The sequence below is a fragment of the Rhinichthys klamathensis genome, unplaced genomic scaffold, assembly GCF_029890125.1.
Source record: "Rhinichthys klamathensis goyatoka isolate OS25496 unplaced genomic scaffold, OSU_Roscu_1.1 h1tg000109l_1, whole genome shotgun sequence".
Classification (NCBI taxonomy): Eukaryota; Metazoa; Chordata; class Actinopteri; order Cypriniformes; family Leuciscidae; genus Rhinichthys; species Rhinichthys klamathensis.
The window spans coordinates 2006663-2034200 of NW_026606647.1; the positions used below are offsets into that span (position 1 = coordinate 2006663).

The window sequence follows — 27538 nt, forward strand, 5'->3', positions numbered from 1 at the left end:
GAAATTCAAACAGAAATCAAACCGACAGACTTAACGACATCGGAAGCAGAAAGAACAGAAGAAAACATCTGTGAAGCTACCGTTTTAGTTGAAGAAGTTGAGTTTATTGTAGATTCAGTTACAGTAGAGGGTAACATGACTGAGTCTGATCTGCCTCAAAATGACACTGTCACTGTTGTAAATCTGGAAACATTTAAAGTGTCTGAAAATATTGAGAATGTTTCTTCTGTGACTGATACTGGTCTTCTTGTGCAAGATCATGCCACTGAAGGATCAGGAGAGACAAACACAATTCCTGATAAAAGTGACACCAACACCATTCCTGAAGATACTCACAGAGAGGAGGCACACTCAAAATCGAGTCCAATTGTTCACAAGCGGAAAATGGGCTCAACTCGAAGGCCTCTCAAAGGGAATAAAGGACAAAGAAAAAGAAGAGAATATCACAATGAAAATGAGACACTTGACAGTGAAGCTACGATGAATGTATTGAAAGAAACATTCAGTTTGGAGAATGAACCCAGTCCAGATAAATCTACATCACAAAGCTCAAAAGATGGAGCTAAAGAACAGGAGATGGAAATATGTGAGAAGAATGATGTTAGTCCTGTTGAAGGGTCTGAATCTGCTTTCATACAGTCATCATTTAGTTTAGATTCAGTGTCTGAGGAATCCACTGCAGTAACTATCTCTCACATCACAGAATCACAAACCCTCACAAAAATGAATGAAGAGTCCCAGGAAAATACTGGAGATGCTGAAAGAGGGACAGCAGAGGGAGACGCAGAATCACACTCAGAAATTCAAACAGAAAACAAACCGACAGACTTAACGACATCGGAAGCAGAAAGAACAGAAGAAAACATCTGTGAAGCTACCGTTTTAGTTGAAGAAGTTGAGTTTATTGTAGATTCAGTTACAGTGGAGAGTAATAAGTCTGATCTGCTTCAAAATGACACTGTCACTGTTGTAAATCTGGAAACACTTAAAGTGTCTGAAAATATTGAGAATGTTTCTTCTGTGACTGATACTGGTCTTCTTGTGCAAGATGATGCCACTGAAGGATCAGGAGAGACAAACACAATTCCTGATCAAAGTGACACCAACACCATTCCTGAAGATACTCACAGAGAGGAGGCACACTCAAAATCGAGTCCAATTGTTCACAAGCGAAAAATGGGCTCAACTCGAAGACCTCTCAAAGGGAATAAAGGACAAAGAAAGGGAATGAAATATCATGATGAAAATGAGACACTTGACAGTGAAGCTACGATGAATGTAGAGAAAGAAACATTCGGTTTGGAGGATGAACCCAGTCCAGATAAATCTACATCACAAAGCTCAAAAGATGGAGCTAAAGAACAGGAGATGGAAATATGTGAGAAGAATGATGTTGGTCCTTTTGAAGGATCTGAATCTGCTTTCATACAGTCATCATTTAGTTTAGATTCAGTGTCTGAGGAATCCACTGCAGTAACTATCTCTCACATTACAGAATCACAAACCCTCACAAAAATGAATGTAGATTCCCAGGAAAATACTGGAGATGCTGAAAGAGGGACAGCAGAGGGAGATACAGAATCACACTCAGAAATTCAAACAGAAAACAAACCAACAGACTTAACGACATCTGAAGCAGAAAGAACAGAAGAAAGCATCCGTCATGCTACTGTTTTAGTTGAAGAAGTTGAGTTTATTGTAGATTCAGTTACAGTAGAGGGTAACATGACTGAGTCTGATCTCCTTCAAAATGATACTGTCACTGTTGCAAATCTGGAAACATTGAAAGTATCTGAAAATGTTGAGAATGTTTCTTCTGTGACTGATACTGGTCTTCTTGTGCAAGATGATGCCACTGAAGGATCAGGAGAGACAAACACAATTCCTGATAAAAGTGACACCAACTCCATTCCTGAAGATACTCACAGAGAGGAGGCACACTCAAAATCGAGTCCAATTGTTCACAAGCGGAAAATGGGCTCAACTCGAAGACCTCTCAGAGGAGATACAGGGCAAAGAAAAAGAAGAGAATATCACGATGAAAATGAGACACTTGACAGTGAAGATACGGTGAATTTATTGAAAGAAACATTCAGTTCGGAGGATGAACCCAGTCCAGATAAATCTACATCACAAAGCTCAAAAGATGGAGCTAAAGAACAGGAGATGGAAATATGTGAGAAGAATGATGTTGGTCCTGTTGAAGGGTCTGAATCTGCTTTCATACAGTCATCATTTAGTTTAGATTCAGTGTCTGAGGAATCCACTGCAGTAACTATCTCTCACATCACAGAATCACAAACCCTCACAAAAACTAATGAAGAGTCCCAGGAAAATACTGGAGATGCTGAAAGAGGGACAGCAGAGGGAGATGCAGAATCACACTCAGAAATTCAAACAGAAAACAAACCGACAGACTTAACAACATCGGAAGCAGAAAGAACAGAAGAAAACATCTGTGGAGCTACCGTTTTAGTTGAAGAAGTTGAGTTTATTGTAGATACAGTTACAGTGGAGAGTAATAAGTCTGATCTGCTTAAAAATAACACTGTCACTGTTGTAAATCTGGAAACATTTAAAGTGTCTGGAAATATTGAGAATGTTTCTTCTGTGACTGATACTGGTCTTCTTGTGCAAGATGATGCCACTGAAGGATCAGGAGAGACAAACACAATTCCTGATCAAAGTGACACCAACACCATTCCTGAAGATACTCACAGAGAGGAGGCACACTCAAAATCGAGTCCAATTGTTCACAAGCGAAAAATGGGCTCAACTCGAAGACCTCTCAAAGGGAATAAAGGACAAAGAAAGGGAATGAAATATCATGATGAAAATGAGACACTTGACAGTGAAGCTACGATGAATGTAGAGAAAGAAACATTCGGTTTGGAGGATGAACCCAGTCCAGATAAATCTACATCACAAAGCTCAAAAGATGGAGCTAAAGAACAGGAGATGGAAATATGTGAGAAGAATGATGTTGGTCCTTTTGAAGGATCTGAATCTGCTTTCATACAGTCATCATTTAGTTTAGATTCAGTGTCTGAGGAATCCACTGCAGTAACTATCTCTCACATTACAGAATCACAAACCCTCACAAAAATGAATGTAGATTCCCAGGAAAATACTGGAGATGCTGAAAGAGGGACAGCAGAGGGAGATACAGAATCACACTCAGAAATTCAAACAGAAAACAAACCAACAGACTTAACGACATCTGAAGCAGAAAGAACAGAAGAAAGCATCCGTCATGCTACTGTTTTAGTTGAAGAAGTTGAGTTTATTGTAGATTCAGTTACAGTAGAGGGTAACATGACTGTGTCTGATCTGCTTCAAAATGATACAGTCACTGTTGCAAATCTGGAAACATTGAAAGTATCTGAAAATATTGAGAATGTTTCTTCTGTGACTGATACTGGTCTTCTTGTGCAAGATGATGCCACTGAAGGATCAGGAGAGACAAACACAATTCCTGATAAAAGTGACACCAACTCCATTCCTGAAGATACTCACAGAGAGGAGGCACACTCAAAATCGAGTCCAATTGTTCACAAGCGGAAAATGGGCTCAACTCGAAGACCTCTCAAAGGGAATAAAGGACAAAGAAAGGGAATGAAATATCATGATGAAAATGAGACACTTGACAGTGAAGCTACGGTGAATGTAGAGAAAGAAACATTCAGTTTGGAGGATGAACCCAGTCCAGATAAATCTACATCACAAAGCTCAAAAGATGGAGCTAAAGAGCAGGAGATGGAAATATGTGAGAAGAATGATGTTGGTCCTGTTGAAGGGTCTGAATCTGCTTTCATACAGTCATCATTTAGTTTAGATTCAGTGTCTGAGGAATCCACTGCAGTAACTATCTCTCACATCACAGAATCACAAACCCTCACAAAAATGAATGAAGAGTCCCAGGAAAAAACTGGAGATGCTGAAAGAGTGAAATATGAAAATGTTGAGATTAAAGTTTCAGGAGAAACAAAAACAATTACTGAGCCAAGGGACATCAACCTCATTCCTGAAGATACTCACAGAGAGGAGGTACACGCAAAATTTAGTCCAGTTGTTCACAAGCGAAAAATGGGCTCAACTCGAAGACCTCTCCGAGGGAACAAAGGACAAATGAAAGTGAGAGTAGAAGTGTCAGGAGAAGAAGACACAGAAACACTCTCAGATGATTTAAAGCAAGAGGAAAGATCAGTTGTATCTCAAACACAAACTGGTCCAGCACAGGATGATACTGGCTCACATTTATTAGATGTCCCAGAGAGAACTGCAGATTTGGTTAGAGACAGCCTTACAAGTCATTCTGATCTTGTCTTGTCTGATGCCCTGCTTATGGAGGAGACTCAAATTCATGTGTCATCTGAGGATGTTGTCAAGGGTAACACTTGTGTACCTCCAACAGAGATAGTTGAAATGCATTCAGTCTCCAACAGATCTTTGCAGAAGAGAAAAATGGGATCAACTCGGAAGAGAGGGAAGGGGATGGTAAATGAAGAGGTTGAAGAAGAGAAAGAGGGAGAAGCTGAAAATACAACAACTGATGATGGTACCACAAAGTCTGAGGAGAAATTAACTCTTGAAGAATCCATAACAGGATCTCTTGTACATCAGCAAGCATTCGGTTCATCTGCTGGTAAAAAAACCCATGACATTCAGGATGTTGCTAGAAAATCGGACGTGCAGACAAAAAACTCAGAACAAAATGATCAAAATCGAGCTGCTGAGATTGTTTTAGACCTTCCTTTGGGAGATGTTGAGACATACTCAGTACCTGAACAAAGTGAAATCACAAGCATCATTCCTGAAGAGTCTCACAGAAAAGATATACAATCAAACTCGATTCCAGCTGTTCAAAAACGAAAAATGGGGTCAACACGCAAAACACTCCGAGGGAACAAAGGGCAAAGAAGAGAAGTAGAATCCAAAAACATGGATGCAGAAAGTAAAGGAATGGCAAAGGAGCAGGATACAGACCCACATTTAGCAATCAGTGAAGGAGAAGATAAATGTAAACTGGATGAACAATACTTCCCTGTTGAATTTTCTCATCAAGCAGCTATTTCAAACATGTTTTCTGAATCAGAAGATGGAGTGAAGGAAGTTTCTCTCAATATCCATGACTCATCTGAGGTGAGTGAGGAAAAGGGAATGGAGAATACTGTAAATGACAGTAATAGTCTGACTGAGGCAATCAATCTGTATGGGGGGACAACGGACAAATTTGTCTTGACAGTCAGTTGCAAAGATATTCCTCAGACCATGTCTGCAGATTACCTTGATCAGCATGTTCATGGAGGATCAGAGCCTGAACAAACTGAAACCACATGCCAAGAAAAGAGACGAAAGATCGGCTCCACTCGGAAAAATCCTCGAGGAATGCATGGGAAAAACATGGGTGACCAGGATGATATACTTGGTATGGCAATGGATAGAGGAACTAAAAAAGCAGAGGATGATTTGGATGATATGCCTTTAGCATCAAACATGAGTCAGCCCAAGGAAATGTCCCCAGAAGCTATCAGTACCATAGATATTGAATCAGAAATGCTAGTTAGTGCAACTGATTTAAAAGGAGGTGAAAATGATTATCAGAACAATTCTGACCCAACTAGAACAACTGGACATGAAACACCTGAAAATACTGAAGATCAGTTAGTAAGTGTTGATGTTACCAAACATCTACAGCCAAAGACTGTTCCAGTTGAGAAAAGAAGGAAGATGGGCTCGACTCGGAAAAATGTCAGAGAAGGAAGAATACGGGGGAAGAGAGATGTATATGAGGACACGGAGACTGCAGAAACACATCTGCAGATGTCTCAGGACTCTGAAATGAGCCTAGTTGGAAAATCTGTAGAAGAACAAACAATTCACAATTACTCTAATCAGTCAGAGGATTCACTTCTTAGTGAGATAGAGAGAGCTTTAAATAAGACTTCTCAAAGTTCATCGAATTATGAATTGATCGTCAAAGAGCCAAACTCAGATGACTTAGTGAATACTTCTCATCTCAATAAGCCAGAAAACTCAGAAATCAAATCACTTCAGCCGAAACCATCACAGAGCTCCAAAACTCACAGTGAACCCAACTCACCAGAAAGACGAAGAAGAAAAATGGGTTCAACTCGCAAGAATCCCAGACAGCAGATCAAAGCAGAAAGGAAGGAAGAAGACAAAGAGGATGGGGAGATAGAAGAGAACTTAGAGGCAAATAAGCAAGAAATGAAGAACCTTGAAATCGTTGAGACGTCTGTAGTGCATAATATCCCTGAAAATAAACTGAATAAAGGGTATCTTGATGTCCCCAGTGCACACACAAGTAGCAGTCAGCTAGAAGAAAGCAGTAACCCTATTGTCCAAGAAAGGACGTCGCCTTCAACTAAAAGGAAGTTTGGGTCCAGACGCACTAATAAGGGCAAACAAGGCCTTGGTAGGCTGGACGCTTCTGATAGTAAGAGCGAATTAGGAGATGAGGTCGAGGACAATCTGCGCAATGATGACTTAACGGTATGTTAAACTTCGTTTAAGGTCCGTAGATTTTGTACTTCAATCTTTTATGGAAATTGTATTTGTTTTAAAACACTAATCAATGTCTGTTTTGTTTAGGTATGTGATCCGCATCTCAGCTTACAACCAGAGAATCAGCCAATTTTCCAACCGATCTCTGAGCAGAGCAAAATGGAAGCCAGGTATGACAGAGAGCTGTATAAGAGTTCATCCCAAATCTCTTTTATATATAAAAAAATTAAATAATACTTCTTCTTTTGTTCTAGAAATGAAGAAGCTGCTCCAAAAGGCACTGGTGCTGGTCTTGTTTCTTTGGACCAAATCATAAAACATGATAGAAGCACTGGAACTAGGCAGACAATAAATTTAAAGAACAGGAGTGAGCAAAGTCATAAAACATTGTATATTGTATGTATATTAATCCTTATAGTTTAATACCTAATACTCATGTCAACAAACTCTGTCATATAATTTCAGATAGTGAATTACAGTTTAACGTGGTCATGGTGGGAAACAGCTGTGTGGGAAAGACTTCCTTCATAAGACGCTTCCATGAAGGGCAGTTCACTGAGGATTACCGTTCCACTATTGGTGAGTGTTGTGATAGAGAGGAGGGATTATTGATTACTGAAGTAAAAAAGTTGCTGCCTTAAATTAAGTACAATCAACTTACAATGAACTTAAATTATAATAAACTGACTTAAAAATGAGTTGAAAATTGCTTAACTTATTTTGATGAGTTAAAACAATGTAAAAACATTTGTTCTTATAACTTGTTGATCATATAATTATTTTTACTAAATAAATTGTTATTATTAAATTAATATTATTTAGTTACTAATTAAAACATACTATTTCTAAAAGGAATCACATTAATAATGTTTTGCACCCAGGTGTTGATACCTGTATGCAAACTGTTGAGCTGGCTGACAGAACTGTTAAACTGCAGATATGGGACACAGCAGGTCAAGAGAGGTAAGACATCAGAACAAACAAAAGATGATGAAAAAAGAGGTTCGGTGGTGTGTGATTTAACCCCAAAAAATCTTTGTAAGGTTTCACAGCATCACCACACAAGTGTTCCATAAGGCTGATGGGCTTCTGTTCATGTATGAAATCACATGTTCAAAGAGCTTTATTTCTGTACGAGATTGGATCTCTCAAGCTCGGGTAGACATTGTTTTCATTACTTAAATTTCCTTATATTTTAGTCAAAACATAAGACCTTATATTTTCTAGTAAATCTAAATTGTGATTTTGCTGAGAAACCAGGCTATATCTCTGTTTCCTTCCCTTAATTGTATTATGACAATGTCACACAGGAAAGGGCTCCTGATGATGCCATCATGATATTGCTCGGAAACAAGAACGATTCTGTTGAGCGTAAAGTCCAGATTCAGGAAGGGGCGGATCTGGCCAGAGTAAGAGTTCATTGGGACTTCAACAGTACTGTCTAGTTGTTTTGCATTAATCTATTTCTTCTACATCTATAAACCTTTATAAAAGGTTGGTTGTATTTTTCCCTTCATTAGGAGTATAATATACATTTCATGGAGTGCAGTGCTGCAACTGGGGCTAATGTATCAGAATCCATGAGGACTCTTGCAGAGTAAGACCCAAAACAAATCAAACCCACTACACTAATTATTACTCGTTTAATATGTGTGTGTTTTCTATCCATGCATAATGACTAATTTCTCATTGCTACTAGGTTGTTAGTGCAGCGCAAGAAACGAAAAGAGGAACACACAACATTAAGAAGAGAACCACCATCGAAGAAATCTGGTTGCTGTTAAAAACACTCTCCCACACACAGAGATGCACTATGATTCAAAAGTTTTAGTCAGTACATAAAAAAAAAAAAAAAAAAATTAATACTTTTATTCAACAAGGATCCTGAGAAAAAGTTTAAAAAAAAAAACATTTTCAAACTTGATGATTGAGAAATGTTTATTGAGCACCAAATCAGTATATTAGAATGATTTCTGAAGGATCCTGTGACACTGAAGACTAGAGTAATGATGTTGAAAATTCAGCTTTGCCATCACAGGAATTATTTACACTTTAAAAATATATATTAAATCTTATTGACTCTAAACTTTTGAAGGTAGTGTACAAACACTTCGCAAAAAGCAAAGCCAAAATATAAGCTGCTTTTATATCGATGTTTAAGGGAAATATAATTTCAGTGTTTTATAAATATGTACAAAGCACAATAATGGTTTCATTTTTATAATATCACATATAATAATGTAACTATAAATGTATTTGATGTATGTTAAATGCTTTAACTCCAACTGTAAGTGCTGAGTGGAGGTGAAAATTACAAACAAATAAAAAAAAACTATTACAATTCAGAGTTTATAAATTATGAAAAATCTCAATTTTTTTAATTATTATCTAGCACAGACTAAATCATTGAGGTGTAACTAGTCAGCCTTCAAAACAAGACACTACTTTAAATAACTTAAACTCACAAAAAGCAATATTTTTGTTATCATAATGTCAAAATGTATAGATTCTTTCTTTGTAAAGCAAACATCTCAAACAGTAGTCAGAAGAGTTGCTTGTCGATCTTCATATCTGAAATATAAGCGATAAATATTATTGTAAACATACACATTCACTCATGACACAAACAACTTAGTGCTTTGGATCAAGGACAAACAGGATGCCTATAATAAATAGACTGAGGAAGAGGGCAAAAACGATGAAGAAAATCTGAGCCGCCCATTGACTGTGCGGCACCCCTGTCACCGCTCTGGAACGTTCAGAGGGAATCATGTTGGTCAGGTTCAGCATGTAGCCCAAAGTCCAACCAACATCTGTGTCTGCTACCTGTAACCATCATAAGGTCACATGAGTACAAATCCCCATATCACACTGATAAGACAGGCTTTATGTCAGGAGTGCCATATAAAGGGCGATTCCTCGAAGAGCTTTTCTTATACTGCTGGAGCACAGGTCATCTGGCATATTGATTGAGACACATATGACATCAGTTTATGAGCTACTGCATTTAGCGATGCAGATTACATTACAGTCCCATATGACTTATGAATCACTGAACAGCTGCATTGCAATACAGGAAGACTAATAATTTACATTGATAAAACTGTATTCCTTACCTGTTTCTCAAAAGAGATTTGATCCCAGGTGTTATTGAACTTGTATCCTTTCAGTAGAATAGTCATAATATAATGAGCTGAAGCACAATAATCTCTCAGATATTTCGCCTTAATGGCTGGATTTTCAGCAGTAAGCTGCAGAAAGGAATAACGTTCCATTAATTTTAGGATCAGCATTATCAAATATACTAAACATTTAATCATATGTGATCACTACGCGTCTGACCAGGCTTTTTACTATAAAATGTAGGATTACAATGTATTGTGATAGTATCTGTGGACTCACAGTGGTCCAGTTTTTGTTGCAGTGAGTCTCAATAGTGGAAAGAACCCGTGTCAGTGGAGCTTTTGGGGCGAGACCAAGGAAGTCAAAGGTGTAGAAGTATGCTGAAAAAGCCTGCGATGGACATGAAACATAGTTATTTTAACACATGGAAAACACAAATTAAAGCAAAAAAAGAGGATAATTCGATTCACTAAAAAGAGTAACTTATATGCTACTTCTTTATTTGTTCATTAGTAACCGCTCTAATGGACTAAGTTCAGTGAAGGATTCATCAGAGTGAACAGTGTAATATAATTGGACTACTTTTGGATTACTTTTAGATTACTTTTGACCTAACTTACATTACAACTTACATTACGTTTGACCTAACATTACATCAGGGTTTCCCAGACTGGGGTTTATGATCGAACTGCAAGGGGTTTGTGAGTTTAATGAAAAGCTATTAATTATATCATAAAATTTAAATTAATAAAAAAATATATATATATAAATAAATAAATAAAACACTACTAAAAAAGATGAAATTTTGGTTACACTTTATTTTAAGGTGTTCATGTTACAGTGTAATTATATATTTAAGTACTGACTCTGAGCAATATTAATTAACTACATGTACTTACTATAGGGTTAGGATTAGGGTTAGGGTGTCGTTTGGGGTTTGTTGCATGTAATTATGCACAATTTATAGCAATTCCTCTAGTAACATGTGACGTGTAACAAGGACACTGTAAAATAAAGTGTTACCGAAATATTTTATTCGTTTACCTGCATGTCATGTAACCAACATCAGAGAACCGTGAGCTTAATTGTATTATTGTCGTTATTAATATTTTTATTTTATTATTGACCTTACTTATTAACTTACTTCAAGTAAATATAGGTAAAAAAGGTTTAACTGACAAAAAAGTTGGGGGATCCCTGGCTTGCATTTAATTATGTAATGACGATTATTTGTACATTTGAATGTGTTTGACTGTGGTTTGCCTTCCAAAGACAGGTATACGTAGTTAAATGACTCACTGAGGGATAATTCAAATAATAATTAATGTGTTCGCAAGGAGCTGATTAGATATGCAATGATTCAACGTTCTGCATTTAGCAGAAAACACTTCTTATGAGTAGGTTATATTTTAAACCGTAATATCACAAGTACTTAATTTTTGGAATCTGATTACGTAATCCAGATTACATGTAATAAATTACTAGCGACTGTTCATTAAAAGAACCGGCTCAATCGTTCAGGATTTAGACTGCATTCATCACCCTGAATGTTTTTGATTAACCAAAAAGTAATTTGTAATTTAATCTGATAAACTGGTTGCATTGAAGCCAATGTTGTTTTCGTGTGCAGTCCGCTAGGGCAACTCGTTTCTTGACATTATTTAGAGATACACATCATATTTAAGACGGCAGATTTATAACTCAGGTCAAATATTATTTCCTTTGCTGTGGCAAGAAACACTGCAAAATAGACTCAATCAAATATTGTATAACTTTTTGTGTTTTTGCATGTCCATGTAAGGTAATGTAAAATACATTCAATATAAAATAAGTTGTGTTTGTATCTTCCCACTGTAATTGTGCTTTCATTTCCTTCCTTACATTAAAACTCCTAACTTTACTATAATGCTATATTAAAGAAGTTGATTTGATAAGGAACGCAACACTCACAAAGAATTCGCCATTGACAGGAGGTTGATAGGCACCATCGAAACCACAGTCTGGTGATAAGGCACAGTCGGTGAGGTTAACAATATTCTCCGTTAGAGAAAGACAGAGGGATGAATTTCCCGTTCCTGAGAAAGTGACTGTAGCCGTGGGGTTAAAATTGTTTGGTTTGACCACACAAGGGGAGTTGTAAAGTTCAGCCAAAGTAACATTGACTTTATATCCTTTGTGGTAGCATGGGTGACTGATAACAGATGTTGGTCCAGCAGTCTGGATGAAGCAAAAACACCATATCAGACATTTAATGTATCCATAATTGAAGACACTTTCTTTCTAAACCTACATAACAGCGCTAAAACTTGTATGGTACTGATACGTGAAGCCTTTAAAAACCAACCTTGTGAAGGTATGCCTGAAGTTTCTTCAAAGCCTGGTCCTTGCCGTAGCACAAGTAGCTGTATGTGTACAACTCATACTTGTACCCATAGAGCTGGAGATTAAAAGCTGAATCTGGGAATCTCACGGGGTCTTTTGGGGTGAATGAGATCTGTGTTGATGCACCACCGAGATCTAGAGCTCCAAGGATCTTTCCTGCTTTAGGGTGGATCCAAAGGCCCTCAAAAGTGTGCTGTAAGGAAAACCACTAAGAGTACTGGATGTTCTGACTAACAAAAGAGAAGTAATTAAGAGTCATTAAAATATATTCTACTGTTGATTGATTGGTTTGATTCAGTGTTGAATATCGTATCGCAACTACCATTGTACCAAATGTTCAATGGCCTTTAGAACCAATGGCAAATAAAAATATACAAGATGAAAAGGAAATATCTAGTTTAAAGTTATTGATGTTGCATTGATGTTGTTTGTTCAACTTTCTTTTTAATAAATGAACTATTATTCTAAACATATAGAGAAGTGTACAAATTTGAATCTTTTTCATAAATATTAAATTACTAAATATGAAATCCTGTGTGTGCGTGTGTAGCAGGGTGCAACCTATGTATAACCCTTGCTGTTATTGGTTGGTGTCATGCTAACCCTGTGAGCCTATCAGTGCTGAATGTAGCAGGGTGACGTATAGCCTTTGCTGAGATTGGTTGGTGTCATGCCAACTCTGTGAGCCTATCAGTGCCCAGTTTGGAGAGTATAAAAATGTGAGTGGTTTCTTGGCCAGGTATGCGTCACTATGGGTCCTGCCCATTGTAAACTTCATGTTGTGAGTAATGGAGAGCTTGATGCATCCTCTGGTTTTGCTCTCTGGTGTGCACTGGCTCTTGAAATAGCTGCTAGTGTGTTGTCTCGTAAGCGGTGGCATTCTCATAAGGCGAGTGACGATGTGTAATACAGTGCTGCAAACCTCCTGTGGTGCAACAATGTCCAAGGGTTCCTGTGATTTATTTGAGGGCGGTGTGTATTACACATCGTCACTCGCCTTATGAGAATGCCACCGCTTACGAGACAACACACTAGCAGCTATTTCAAGAGCCAGTGCACACCAGAGAGCAAAACCAGAGGATGCATCAAGCTCTCCATTACTCACAACATGAAGTTTACAATGGGCAGGACCCATAGTGACGCATACCTGGCCAAGAAACCACTCACATTTTTATACTCTCCAAACTGGGCACTGATAGGCTCACCTACTAATGTGACTGCACTGCTGCTTTGCCTGGGTCTCAATTGAATGTTCTTGTTGGCGAAGCTTGCTTTATTTTTATTTTGAGTTTTGTCTAAACTTCAGTTAATTTTGTTCCTGAGTAAATGTATTTGTTATTTTGGTTTATGAATGTGTACTTTTGTTTTACAAGTATAGAACCTTTTGTATTTCAGTAGTTTGTGTATTTTCTTTCCATTGTCTCACTGGATCGCTGAGTGGGAGGGGTTGGCCGTGGTTATAATTTGATTTTGTGTATTTGCACGTAGTGTGTTTAATATTTTATCACTGTGTGTGTTGGATATTGAGTGTGGGGAGAAATCCAAAGTGTCTCTGCTGGCCATCTTCCTCCTGTGTGTCTTTAGTAAATGTTATTTGGTACGGTTTACTAGTGCGACTGTGGCATTATTGTATGTCTTCATTAATGTTCTTTTGTATTTTAATAAAGTGACTTGTTGTTTGTGTATTTTAGTCCACATATCCTTGCTCACCCCTGCATTTGGCAACGAACCTGTGTGCCCTGGTATAGGGCTGTTATTTTCCTGGTGTATTCCAGGTGGCGTAGTCGAGCATTGATTATAGGATCTTTGGTCCCCTTGCGGTATTGTATATTTTTTTTAAATGTCCTCCTGCGTGCGTGTGTGCATGTATTTGTGCGTTGTTTATGTGTGTGTGTGTGTGTGTGCGGTCCTGGTAAACCCTACATTATGGGGACAAAATGTCCCCCAAAAGATGGCAATATCCGAAATCCTTGTCCTTGTGGGGACATCTTTTGGTCCCCATGAAGAAAACAGCTTATAAATCGGACTAAGTGATGTTTTTTTTTTTTTTTTAATGTAAAAATGCTGAAAGTTTTCCATCAGCACTGGAAAGCCATTAGTCACCTTGATAAAGCTCTCCAAGAGGTAGTTGATGGTGATCCAGCCATAAGCCCCCTCCTCCATGCCAGAGAGTATTCTGGACCCTCGGAAATCAAATTGATAACTTTGGATTGTTTTGGTGACTTCTACGAGGATGCTGTCTGCTAGACTTTGGTTCTGTAATCTGTGAAACCGATAACACTGATCGTTTATGCAAATATAAATTCATATTTTCTTTTATTCATTTTTAATTTTTATGATAAATCAACCAGATGTTGATCAGTTGATTCACCTAAGAAGCCGCATGCCAGCAGTGGCACCAAGGTACACAGGTGTAGCCTTCCGCTGTCCTTCTGGTATTACTGCTTTGGCAATATCCAAGCATTTCTTAAGACTTTCTCCGGCTGCCCGAGGGTTCTCGACATAGCTTGATATGCCATCACCTATTAAAATAAATACATAAATACGTATGTACTTGAACTTGCAGCATAACAGAACAAAAAGCTGTCTAAGTTTCCAGTGCTGTCCTCACCTTCCACATCACAGCTCTGTTTCTGAGAGACTATCCCAGTGTTGTTCTCTTTGTTCCCCAGCCACTGGTACAGGAAGAGGGCCGTGTGAGTGGAGCCGGCATCGAACACAATCCCATACTGAGGAAGTCAGACAAAGAGTTCCATAAATTTGGGCAAAACTTGATTTATTGGGTGTGATTACTTTCCTGAGATAAGCAAACACATCCTGAGAGAAAACTTTTGACAATAGCTATATCATATTCATGTTATTCCACAGGATTAATAAAACCGTGATTCACTATTAGTTTGTGGTGAGAAATTAGAATTTGTTTGCTTGTTCATTATGCTTGTGGTCTTAAAAGACATGCTATGCATTTTTCAGGTTGTTACCTTGGATTGTTTTAAGAAACAGACTATTAATGTGTGAAATTGACATAATTAACAGATTTTTCAAATAATAGCACATTATAGTTATTTTGGTAACACTTTACAATAAGGTTCCATTTGTTAACATTAGTTAATGCAGGTATATCATGAACAAATAATGAACAATACTTCAACAGAATTTATTAATTTAGCTTAATGTTAATTTCAAATATACTTGTATATTAACATTTCAACTTGGGCTATGTTATCTTGTATAGCTGAAAAGTGCTATTTTGATGTTTGTTTTTTAGAAGGTTTTGTACATCTTTTTGTTTTAATTATTTTAAATGATTCAAAATAGGGGTTAAATGTGTGTCCTTAAAAAAATCTAAATTCTACTAATGAATATCTTAACACTAAACAGTATGGTTTTTAAAAAATATATATATATATAAATATAATGTGTTCATTTAAATATGACTAGTGCATGTGTTCACAGGGATGTCATGTCCCGATCCCATTTCCCTTCTTTCTCCCTCCTCTTTCCTGACTCTTGTTTGTCCTCTGCAAAAAGGGTCATGAATATTTTTTTTAAAGCAGTGAAAAGTTGATCATGAAAAGGATCTTTTAAAATATTTCAAAGGCATTGAATTGTAGGAATGACCATAGCCATGCTTACAAATATCCTCAGTCGCGACCAACACATATTTATGATAATAGTATCCTATAAAGCAAATACTGACAGATTTCAGGTGATCTACATTAAATAAACCACAGGCGTTGTCAGCAGACATGAAAAATAACTTGACATTTTCTGGTGAATGCCTCCTACTTGGGTTGACTTACTCCTAATCTATTAAAAATATATACAAAACCGCATCGTAACTGACAGTTGAGCGTGTTTGCTTTGCACCTGTGTTGAGTATGGCTGATCCAAAGTCTGATGATTAGCAAGAGAGAGAACCAAAGCGATGATGGTTGTACAAGCTACGGCTGCCATTGCAGAACCCAACAATATAGCTTTCATCTGAATTCCCATATCTGCAATCTGTCCGGGAACAAAACAAATAAGCACTACAGGAACGATTCATCCACAAATATGGAAAGTTCATTTCATGACATGCCACTATCAAATCCTGGTTAAGACAAATTACTTTATCATAGCTTTGTTTATACTTCAAATGCCCATTCAAGTCTACAAGCTTACATGTTTAAGAGAGTGAATGATTAACCAGATCTTCCACTGATCTTTGTTATTTTAAAGCTGATTGGCAGGTCGAGACATAAAACATAACAGATCAGAGAAAAAGCAAGAGTCTTACCCTTTTTCCTCTCCTTTACCTGTTGAACTTTCTTTATGAACACACGTATGAGACTTGGCCAAATAACGAAGACAGGTATGTACAATGTTGATACCTCCAGACCTTTACTCCAGCAGGGGCCTCTGGGAACTGACGTTATACTCCCACTTCCCCGGTATATCTTCAGCTCATTACACACACACACATAACACGCACTTACTTTTCCTCTTTCACACACACACACACACACACACACACAGGTGCTACACATTTATTTGGCCACACTCCCTGGATTACAAGCTCAATGCTTCATTGGACCACATATCTTCTCTTATTTTTTTATGTATTAATGTCAAAAGTTGAATTTAAGTTTTCTTAAAGAATTTGACAGGACGTCCTTTGATATGTGGGAACTGATAAACAACTTTATCTGAAAAAAACCGATACCGTACGCTAATCTCATCCAATAACAACTGTTACTTAATAACTAATCTCTCTGTGACTCTGCTGTGTTAATGTCCTTGGTTTAACATTGTAGCACAACACAACATGCTAGATAACTCGGATCATAATGAAAACACATTGTTCATCAGTGTTTCAAAAGACCAAGTCATCACTTTAGTTGAGGGGCCACACACATGATGAAGTCATTAAAAGATTCTGCTTAGTTAATGATGACTACTGTATTTGAATGTCAACAAAATTTGTGTGCTATTTGCTGTGATTGGACAATTTTGGGGTCTGTCCATTTACCTGCAGGCTATGAAGAAGACATGAACATGCTTGGAAACTCAGATCATAATTCAGAAAAACAGTTCTCACATTAATTGATATACTGTTCTAGCCTGTATGCATGCATGAGGTAATGTGGATTTTTGTATATTCCTTTAATAATTCGAAGAGTAGTCTTGCATGCATGAATTAATGTTTTTTTTTATGCATGAGTTCATGATGATTCATGTACTAGCTTTATCCACAATGGATAGTAAAGACACATTTTTTTGTGAACAAAGAAAACATCATGATCATGCGTAATAAATCATAATTCATGATGACTCATCTTAGTTAATGTTTTAATTAAGAAGTCATGAATGAAAAACTAAACTCATGTTAGTTCCTGATGATTCATGAGATATTAATGCATGAATTAAAGGGGTGGTTCAGAATTTTGGACATTTTTGGCCTCATTTCCAAGTTGGGCTTAGTGTTATTTATCAGTAAGGCTAACTTGGAAATGAGGCCCGATGTCCAAAATCCTGAACCACCCCTTTAATGCCTAATTCATTCATGAATTTATACACAAATTCATGATAATTCATACCCTTACCGTAAAGTGTTACCAAAATGTGTGTTAACGTTGTCAGAATTAAACCTCCTTCACAATGTTATGAAATCTGATTAACCTACACTAAAAAGTACTAGTCTTAAATAAATTGGCTGAAAACAGAAAAGCATACACTCTTAGAAAAAAAGGTTGAATGGGGTTCTATATAGGTGCTTGACTCAATTTTTAAAAATGCGCAAAAAAAGGTCTAGGACAAATGTCTGAAATTGCATGATATACTTTCATATTTAATGGGTTTCTAAATTTAATGTTATGAAAAATTATGTTTACAAGCTGTTTAATTAAAATTTTTTATAATGAATTAAAACTAAATCCATAAAATGATCCCATTTATAACCATAAATGAAGCACCTGACAGAACCCTTTAATGTTCTATATACCTTTTCTTTCAAAAATGTATAGGCCGGGAATTAAAAAAACAAACAAAAAAAAACAGGAGAGTTGAACACCATTCAGTGAAGTCAAAGCAAAATGACTCAGCATCCTTGCGTATCAGTAACATTACGAAAACCGGTATTTCTAACAAAGACACAGTTCAGGTTATCCATTATGAATATTATCTTGGGAAGCATAAGAATTCATATTTTGAAAAATGTAATGTTCTTGAAAGTCAATAGGGTCCATGTTGAAACATTCTTCAAAATATCTTTAAGTTACAAATATTCTATCTATATGGACTTCTAAAATACATCCTCTCAATGGACTTTTTGTCCACCAAGAAGTTGCAACCTGCAACAGCAGTAAATACTAGATTACATGTAAAAATATACTTGTCAATCTTGCTTTTTTTCTATAGGACTGATTTTCTGATTATTCTTTTTTCCTTAATTAACAATAAATAAATAATAAATAAATGATTCAAAACTCAACAGTAGTTGGTTGATGAATGGATATTTCCTTCACAGACTCATGAGCAGTCTGGAACTCATTAGTCTTATATGAGCAACTTTTACTGTAAAGGTTACCTCTTAGATACTGTAAATGGCCAGACAAACTGATATTCTTTTATATGGATAATACATTACTAGCGTAAACAGACTCTTTCTGTGCATTTCTGTGCTATGGAAATGGGCAATTAGATTTGGAGCACGTGTGACAAACACCTTTTGGTTTAATCACCTCAGCATCCTGATATAGGGATTTGCAGCTAAGCATGTACTTCAACACAAAGAAAACGAATTGTTCACGGTCACGCTCAATTTTAAATTAGCGAGAGAAAAGGCACGGTTCGGTCAGGACATATCGTAAATCACCGCTTAAATCTTCAATGAATACCTTCTGCTATCCTAAGCTGTTGTTCTCAATCACGCGATCACACCTGTTGCTCACTCCATTATGTTCTGATATTCATGTTTTGAACATTTGAGCCTATACAATAGAGATAAGTAATAGCAGTAAATGGCAGGTGCATAAATGTCTGTTTGATAATCTTGTGGGGACAGTGTGTTCCCAGACATTGTCTTAAAACAGGTTTAAAACTCACTACACTTTGAGAAGTGAAATTAAGTGACTAATTTCTGTGACAATTAAGTGACTAATTTCTTAATTGGTCGGCGCATTCAGCAATGTTATTGATTTGGCCTGAAAAATACTTCTCCACCCTAACATGACATTATATGCAGTTAAGTGATAATATGCAAATAATGAAGCATAAAGGTCATTGTACTCTATCATATCCTTGTGATTTTGGTTGGTGACAGCTTAGTTACTTATAGATAGATGCCCAAAAAATGGGGATAAAACAATGACGTACCTCTTTTTTGTGCTCTATAGAATTCAATGTCAATGCACAATCAACTGTAAAAAGGAATTTTGAAACAGTTTCTTGTGATACATTTGCTCATGTGTTCTCTGTTTGGTGAGACAGAGAAGGTTAGAAGGAGAATTAAGAAAAGGTTAAACAATATGGGTGTATCCGTGTACAAAGTGTATACGTGTACAAAGTATTACATCATATGACATACAGCATATTCATTTTCAATTCAATGAATTCAATGCAGTTTTATTTGTATAGTGCTTTTCAAAAATACATTTACATTTAATCATTTAGCAGACGTTTTTATCCAAAGCGACTTACAAAATGAGGAGAACAATAGAAGCAGTTAAACTAACAATAGGACAACAATATGAAAGTGCTATGACCCTTTTAGTCTAACGCAGTATATGTAAATATATATATATATATATATTGTATTTTTTTATTTATATATAGAATAGAAGAGAAGAGAAAGTGTTAGTATTAATGGATCAAGTGTTGGCGAAATACAGGATGAGGAAAGATGAGGAAGAAACTTTTTCATGAAATATTTTAATATATTTAAATACATTTCCATTTTCCATTTCAGCTAAATAAAAGTTCAAAGCTTCATTTCCATTTAATTCCATACATTTGTTTGAATGCTTTTATAACAAATAATTATCCTCAGTGGAAAACTACAGGATTGCTACGGTTACAGAGGGCACATAAACACATACTTTTATTTTATATGCTAATATTATTTTATTTTCATAGTTGTGCTTTTACTTTTGAGCATTTTTATTTTACTGTCAATTACATAATAGTGTATAACAGGTCATGTAGATTAGGCTGTTTTTTTTTCAGTGTACTGTTCATATTATTATTTGTCCTTTCACAGATACATTTTATATTTTTCTCTTCAATTTTTGTTTTTGTATGCAGTAATGTTCTGTTTTCTGATAGTTTTGCAAATACAATTAGATTAATTAATTGCTTTTCAGTCCATCCTGATTTAACAGACCTGATTCAACTCATCAGTTCATTAGTCTGATCAGTAATATTTTATTAGTAATATCCTGTAAGTTTAAGGACGAGTGTGGTCCATCTGTGTAGGTTTGCTTTGATTCCATTATTGAACATAAATCAACAGTAAAGACATCTTATAGCAATTATGCATAAAAAACAATAACATGTGCATATAATAAACTGTGCTCTTTTATTGGGGACATGTAAACTTTTGAGCCATACCAATATTTCTGCTTGTTACCCCATTACACATCTTTATCAGCACTCTGTCAGATTATTCATTATGCATAGAACGTTAACATTAAACCATGTAAACCATTGAAATATGTTTTTATAATAAGCTGATGTTTGATAGACTGAGATATCAGCCTTTTGTTGTCTTTAAAGGGTAAACTGTGACTATCTGACAGTAAAATTATTCCATAAATAATTGTAACAAAAGTAAAGGTCAAAGCTTCATTTTATGCATAGCTTTCATTTTTAACAATGGAGAAGACTCTTTAAAATAGACCTTCATGGCAAATGTCAGTGAATTCACTTTATGTTATTTGATTAAACATTTACTTTAATTGTTTACCTGCTCAAACGATTTTATTACAACTGCAATATATGTTTTGGGAACACTGTGCATATTGAGTAAACCGTATAATATTTAATCTTACAATTTTGTGTATAGCCTATTTTTTGTCATGTGAACCACACCTGCTCTATCAATGGGTGGAGGCAGTGGTGTAACTAATGACATATCTTTCACAATACCTTTAAGCAACACATGAAAACTGCTTAGTTTTGCACTCATCTCATCAGCTGATTTGTGTTTATATCAGTGTGGTTTTATTACATTCACCATTATCCCAAACCACTAGCCTATAACAAAAATATAATAAGACTTTTAGTTTACACTAGCATTTAAGTTTGGATATAATTCTCAAAATTGTTCTATAATTGAAGAGTATTTTGAATTTGAATTAGGCGGTTGAATCCAACACCACCAGGGGGAAAAACATCAGTGTAAAATAAATTTTTAACAAAATCTCTTAGTTAAAGCAACAAACATAATAATGTTAGTACAAGTTAAATAAGTTAAGATATTGTTGAACCATCTTTTGCAATGTTGATATAATCATTTGATAACAGACTGAATGTCTTAGCCTACTATTATTAGATAAATCAACTAGTAGGCCTACACAAAATGTCTTATTCTACTAAGGCCTATAGATATATAGATATAAAATCTATAGCAAAAGTTTACTGATGTTTGTGCTATTTCCCCACCAAAAGGGATGCTAGTAGTTCCTTTATGTTTGCTAATGGATGAAAAATGATATTGAGATTATGGGGAAACCCTATAGGCTAAATTGATTAGCTCACAAAAGTCAAACACATATTTTTTTTTGCGTAGTACAAAATATCAAACCGTTGTTTTCGTACTAAAAATATTGTATAAAATCTGACATTTATGAAATATATTCTTGTCTTTTGGTTGTGTTGACATATTTCCACCTTTCACTATGGTGTGTTTTTTTGCTAGAGAAAAATGCTAGTAAAAAATAGACCTTGTGATGTATCTTTTTTTCCCCCGTTTGAAAACTAGCCCCAGACTCCCGTATATTAAGAAATGTATGATGGGAAGACGACAATGTTATGCATACTTTTAAACGGTCAATACCTTGGGTTAGCAGCATGGCTGGCTGTTGAACTGAAGTATTTCATCCAGTAAAGGGCGCTACTGTCACTGTGATGCTGTAACACCAGTAGAAGAAGACGGTCACGTGACGCCAGATTTTCAACAGAGCAGCAGCGTGTGAATTTGCTGCTTCCCTACCTGTCAGTCATTCCGGTCATTTACTTCTTGTTTATATTTGACTGATGCTTGTAACGTTTATTTCTGGACGAAAATGACCACACAGGCTGTACGTCTTTTCCGTAGAATGGATGGTCTGTTTGCTGTGTACAAACCGCAAGGAGTTCACTGGAAACATATTCGTGACACCATAGAGTCCAATTTACTGAAAGGTCGTATCTACGTCACTTGTACAGTAAATGCGTATAGTAGCTAGATAACGAGTATACTTTCCTTGTGATAAATTATGATATTTTTTTATTATTATTGTGATACATGATTTTCAATACAACTGAAATCTCCATCTTTCTCTCTTCAGATCTGAACTCCTGTCCTCCACCAGCTCCTCAGCTTGCAGTGAAGTTCCAGCTTCTGTCCAGTGGAGAGAACAACGGCTCCAAAGATCTCATATTGTCCCCCTCTATGCTTCCCTCTCTGGCAGACCATCCTCTAGGTTAGTGGGTAGACTTTACAAAAACATGTCCAGGTAAACCCGAAATCAAAAGAGAGAATAAAAAACAGCATATGTTAGTACAATTCATATTTTTGCACTGAATTATTTTCATAACTTTTAAGAATTACTTTATTACAACAACAACAAAATTTTCATGCATTAAAGGCAGTGCAACAATACTACCATAATGTACATATATTTTGCTATTTACTTTTCCTCTGTTACAGTGACAGGGCCGCAGTTTCACAAGGTTCATGTCGGAGTTGGTCATCGCTTGGATGCTTTTTCCTCTGGAGTGTTAGGTGACCGACAATTGAAGCCCTGAGTTCTAAAGTGATTTAATGTGTTCTGTGCTCAATTCTCTTATGTTTCTATCTCAGTTTTAGGTGTTGGGAAAGGAAATGGAGTGCTGGAGGATCTGTGCAGATCACATGTAACCAGGGTAAAGGATTAGGCTCTGCCTATATTTATTTTATGTAATAGTTCGTCTCACATTTGAATGCTTTACTGTTTTTCCTTATTTTATATCTGCCTGCCTAATTGATTCTGAATTTATAATAAGTGATGATCAAATCAGAACTGTTAGCAGACGTGCATTAATTGTAATAATGACAATTTTACGCAGACTTTTCTGTTTGTTTTATATCTGAAGGACTACACGCTTGAGGGGGAGTTTGGAAGAGCCACCGATGATTTCTCTCACACAACCCGAGTCATAGAGAAAACCACATACGGTAATTTGTACATTCCAATAATTATCATAACCTTAAACTCTGCATGAAATGGAAGTTGTGATAGTCTTTTCTTCTATATTGTGCCGTATATCTGAGTGAAATGGCTTCTCAGGCTAGAAAAAAATGTAGGGTGGTACTTAATTTTGTCCATCAGGAATTGATTGGATGGTTGTGGTTTTCTATTGCTGTGATGTCATGTGACTGAGTGACAGACTGTGTCCCGCCCTTGTGCCGAAAAACATGTCATCAGAGAAGAGATTTAAGATTATAAAGACTAATGATGTGCACCAATAAATCATTTACAATAGATACTTCAATATTCCATAAAAAACAACAATAATTGTACATTTTGGTTTCACGGGGACTTTAATATCAAGAAACGGCTATAATAAATTAAAAAAACATATTTTTTTATGTATGGAATACAGACTAACATTTTGTAGTAAACTTTGTCTTTATTGTTATGTCTTTTAGACCATGTTACCCAGGATAAGCTAGAGAGAGTCCTTGCCATGATACAGGGAGCCAATCAGAAAGCTTTAATCACGTGAGTCATTATTTTACATATTACTTTCATACTGTCAGACTATGTGTATATACATTTGGTTAATGCATAGTGTTTCTGAGTATGTTATTATGTCTCTCTGCAGGTATTCTCAGATGGACCTGCGCACTCAAGAGGCTTACGAGCTTGCAGTGAAGGGTTTGTTGTTTCCTCATGGTAAAAGTCCACCTATTCTGACTGGTCTGCGATGCATACATTTCAATCCGCCACATTTCACATTGGGTTAGTACATTGAATAATATATTCTGTACATATACACTCACCGGCCACTTTATTAGGTACCCCATGCTAGTAACGGGTTGGACCCCCTTTTGCCTTCAGAACTGCCTCAATTCTTCGTGGCATAGATTCAACAAGGTGCTGGAGGCATTCCTCAGGGAGTTTGGTCCATATTGACATGATGGCATCACACAGTTGCCGCAGATTTGTCGGCTGCACATCCATGATGCGAATCTCCCGTTCCACCACATCCCAAAGATGCTCTATTGGGTTGAGATCTGGTGACTGTGGAGGCCATTTTAGTACAGTGAACTCATTGTCATGTTCAAGAAACCAATTTGAAATGATTAGAGCTTTGTGACATGGTGGAAGTAGCCATCAGAGGATGGGTACATGGTGGCCATAAAGGGATGGACATGGTCAGAAACAATGCTCAGGTAGGCCGTGGCATTTAAACGATGCCCAATTGGCACTAAGGGGCCTAAAGTGTGCCAGGAAAACATCCCCCACACCATTACACCACCACCACCAGCCTGCACAGTGGTAACAAGGCATGATGGTTCCATGTTCTCATTCTGTTTACGCCAAATTCTGACTCTAACATCTGAATATCTCAACAGAAATCGAGACTCATCAGACCAGGCAACATTTTTCCAGTCTTCAACTGTTCAATTTTGGTGAGCTCTTGCAAATTGTAGCCTCTTTTTCCTATTTGTAGTGGAGATGAGTGGTACCCGGTGGAGTCTTCTGCTGTTGTAGCCCATCCGCCTCAAGGTTGTGCGTGTTGTGGCTTCACAAATGCTTTGCTGCATACCTCGGTTGTAACGAGTGGTTATTTCAGTCACTGTTGCCCTTCTATCAGCTCGAACCAGTCTGGCCATTCTCCTCTGACCTCTGGCATCAACAAGGCATTTCCGCCCACAGAACTGCCGCTCACTGGATGTTTTTTCTTTTTCGGACCATTCTCTGTAAACCCTAGAGATGGTTGTGCGTGAAAATCCCAGTAAATTAGCAGTTTCTGAAATACTCAGACCAGCCCTTCTGGCACCAACAATCATGCCACGTTCAAAGTCACTCAAATCACCTTTCTTCCCCATACTGATGCTCGGTTTGAACTGCAGGAGATTGTCTTGACCATGTCTACATGCACTGAGTTGCCGCCATGTGATTGGCTGCTTAGAAATTAAGTGTTAACGAGCAGTTGGACAGGTGTACCTAATAAAGTGGCCGGTGAGTGTACATTAGTATAGGTTTGCTTTACTTGTAAGGCCAGTAACCACAAATTTGTTCTTTTCTACACAAAAAGAGGTCCAGTGTGTGAATGAGACTCAGAAGTATCTGCGTAAATTGATTCATGAGGTAGGACTAGAGCTGCGGACTTCTGCTGTCTGTTCTGGAGTGCGTCGTACACGAGACGGTCCCTTCAAAGCAGAGAATGCTCTCACCCGACAACACTGGACTGCTGACTGCATTATACAAGCTATTGCTCACTTTCGCAAGACTACCCGCAAAATCAGGAAATCTGGAATGTACAGGCAGACTGCTGGCCAGTTGAACTCGAGCGCAAAGAACCAAGAGCAAATCAGAAGTCAAATTGGACAGTCTGATCAAATAAGTCAAGAGCATGTTGAACTCACAAGCCCTACTTCTGATAGGATTGTGGACAGAGTGACACCTGGGACTGGGTGAGGGGAAAAAAAACATTAAGTTAATTAAAATGATTTGATTTCTGAGTTTACCTTTTCACTATAATTTAAATTTATAGATTTGTTATACTGTCATTGTGCATCAATAAAAATAAAAATAAAATAATAAATATATATATATATATATATATATGTGTGTGTTCTCATTGTCAATATTACAGTGCTAAATGTTGGTGTTATAAATGTAGATAGATAGAACACACACACACACACACACACACATATACCAAGATAGATATTTTCTGCTTTTAATCATCTTAAAAGGACAGTAAAATGAACAATTAAGTATTTTCTGTATAGGAAGAGAACGCGAAATAAGAGAATAAGAGAAATACTAGTTTAAATAAACCGTTTTAAAAGTGGAACCTTTGATCGCTTGATCAAATCCTGTACGGACGTTTGTCATGACGAACTCGTTCACTGGAAAGAGTGGGGGAAGCTCTATGGGGGGAAGTAGCTCATCATCACGTGGTACTTGCTACTTTGCTCAGCTCAGCACTTTTCAGGATGGACCAACCAAAGTTGTAATGGCTTACTAAAAACGACATTTCAATATATTTAATTGCTGGTGCGAATGTATTTATTTATTGACAATCAAATTCTTTCAATTATTATATTTCAAAAGGTTATTGTTTTTATGGTTCAAATGTCCCCAGCAGTGTTGGGGAAGTTACTTTTAAAAAGTAGTGTTTTCTCGTTACTCGTTACTTCTTAAAAAAGTAATCCGTTACTTTACTTAGTTACCCCCTTTGGAAAGTAACTTTTTATGTTACTCGTTACTTTTATGTTGCTTGACTTTGGGCAGAACCCAATATCTGTTCCTAAATGTGTAGGCCTACATAAAATTCTACCATGAACTCTACTTATTGAAAAACTAGAATAAAAAAAGAGAGAGATTTTGAGATAGAAAAAAAATATATATTTATTTAAATAACATTTGAAAAACCTGTATAAACTGAACACCAAAGCACAATATTAACTATTGAGCGGTGGTGACGCGTTCATGAAAAATGTCACAAAGAACCGGCAAAAGAAATGATTATGAATATCGAATATCAAATATAGCAAGGAGACATTTCAATTGTTTATTAATAAACAAGTGTTTTCTTTGTCAGTCAGTGTCGGCTGCAAAGATAAAGTTGACGATGCTGACTCGCAATCTTCACAGTAGTGAACGCGCCAGAGAGAAATGCACATTTCATATGGATTACATAAGCAGAGAGTCTGTTTTCTCTCGTTTTGAATAGTTTTGTTTTAAAGTACACATTTCAAGCTTTCTATATATTTCTCAGATCTTTGAGGCAAGTAGCTTGCGCTAAGTTTCGCTTCATTTATGAGACGAGCTCAGTCCACGCGCCGGCACGGAGCTCCTGAGAAATCCTGATTATATTGCCTGCTATATTTACTGCTTATTTATTAAAGACAATTGGTTGATGAAACATTGATTAAAATTAAGATACAATTAATACAAAACGAAATTCACTTTAAAGAAAGGCTTTCTACAAAAACAAACTTAATGAAGTGGTCAAAATCATGTCTGCCCACTCCATTTGTCTCCCGATTGCGCATCTTATGCTCTTACTCATGCTTTTCACTTTTCATATAATCAACATTGAT

At 36.6% G+C, this 27538-nt stretch overlaps 3 protein-coding genes across 3 annotated transcripts; 2 read left to right on the plus strand and 1 right to left on the minus strand.

Moving 5' to 3' along the window:
* Nucleotides 1-5345: 5345 nt before the first annotated feature.
* Nucleotides 5346-8426, plus strand: rab44 (RAB44, member RAS oncogene family). Its single transcript, XM_056253794.1, has 9 exons — nucleotides 5346-6516; nucleotides 6616-6698; nucleotides 6783-6895; nucleotides 6994-7107; nucleotides 7410-7491; nucleotides 7572-7686; nucleotides 7839-7937; nucleotides 8049-8125; nucleotides 8228-8426. Exons 1-9 carry the CDS (start codon nucleotides 5389-5391, stop codon nucleotides 8310-8312), a joined length of 1896 nt encoding a protein of 631 aa, XP_056109769.1. The 5' UTR covers nucleotides 5346-5388; the 3' UTR covers nucleotides 8313-8426.
* Nucleotides 8427-9009: 583 nt separating this feature from the next.
* On the minus strand, nucleotides 9010-16465 carry entpd8 (ectonucleoside triphosphate diphosphohydrolase 8). Its single transcript, XM_056253795.1, has 10 exons — nucleotides 16313-16465; nucleotides 15904-16038; nucleotides 14645-14762; nucleotides 14405-14555; nucleotides 14137-14296; nucleotides 11996-12226; nucleotides 11602-11868; nucleotides 9931-10041; nucleotides 9645-9779; nucleotides 9010-9354 (listed from the first exon to the last, which is right to left on the minus strand). Exons 2-10 carry the CDS (start codon nucleotides 16027-16029, stop codon nucleotides 9160-9162), a joined length of 1494 nt encoding a protein of 497 aa, XP_056109770.1. The 5' UTR covers nucleotides 16030-16038; nucleotides 16313-16465; the 3' UTR covers nucleotides 9010-9159.
* A 5692-nt stretch (nucleotides 16466-22157) lies between these two features.
* On the plus strand, nucleotides 22158-25953 carry trub2 (TruB pseudouridine (psi) synthase family member 2). The gene is made up of 8 exons (XM_056253796.1): nucleotides 22158-22416; nucleotides 22563-22697; nucleotides 22925-22999; nucleotides 23078-23139; nucleotides 23350-23431; nucleotides 23906-23978; nucleotides 24082-24218; nucleotides 25522-25953. The coding sequence occupies exons 1-8, from the start codon at nucleotides 22299-22301 to the stop codon at nucleotides 25902-25904; spliced, it is 1065 nt and encodes a 354-aa protein (XP_056109771.1). The 5' UTR covers nucleotides 22158-22298; the 3' UTR covers nucleotides 25905-25953.
* The last annotated feature ends 1585 nt before the right edge of the window (nucleotides 25954-27538 follow it).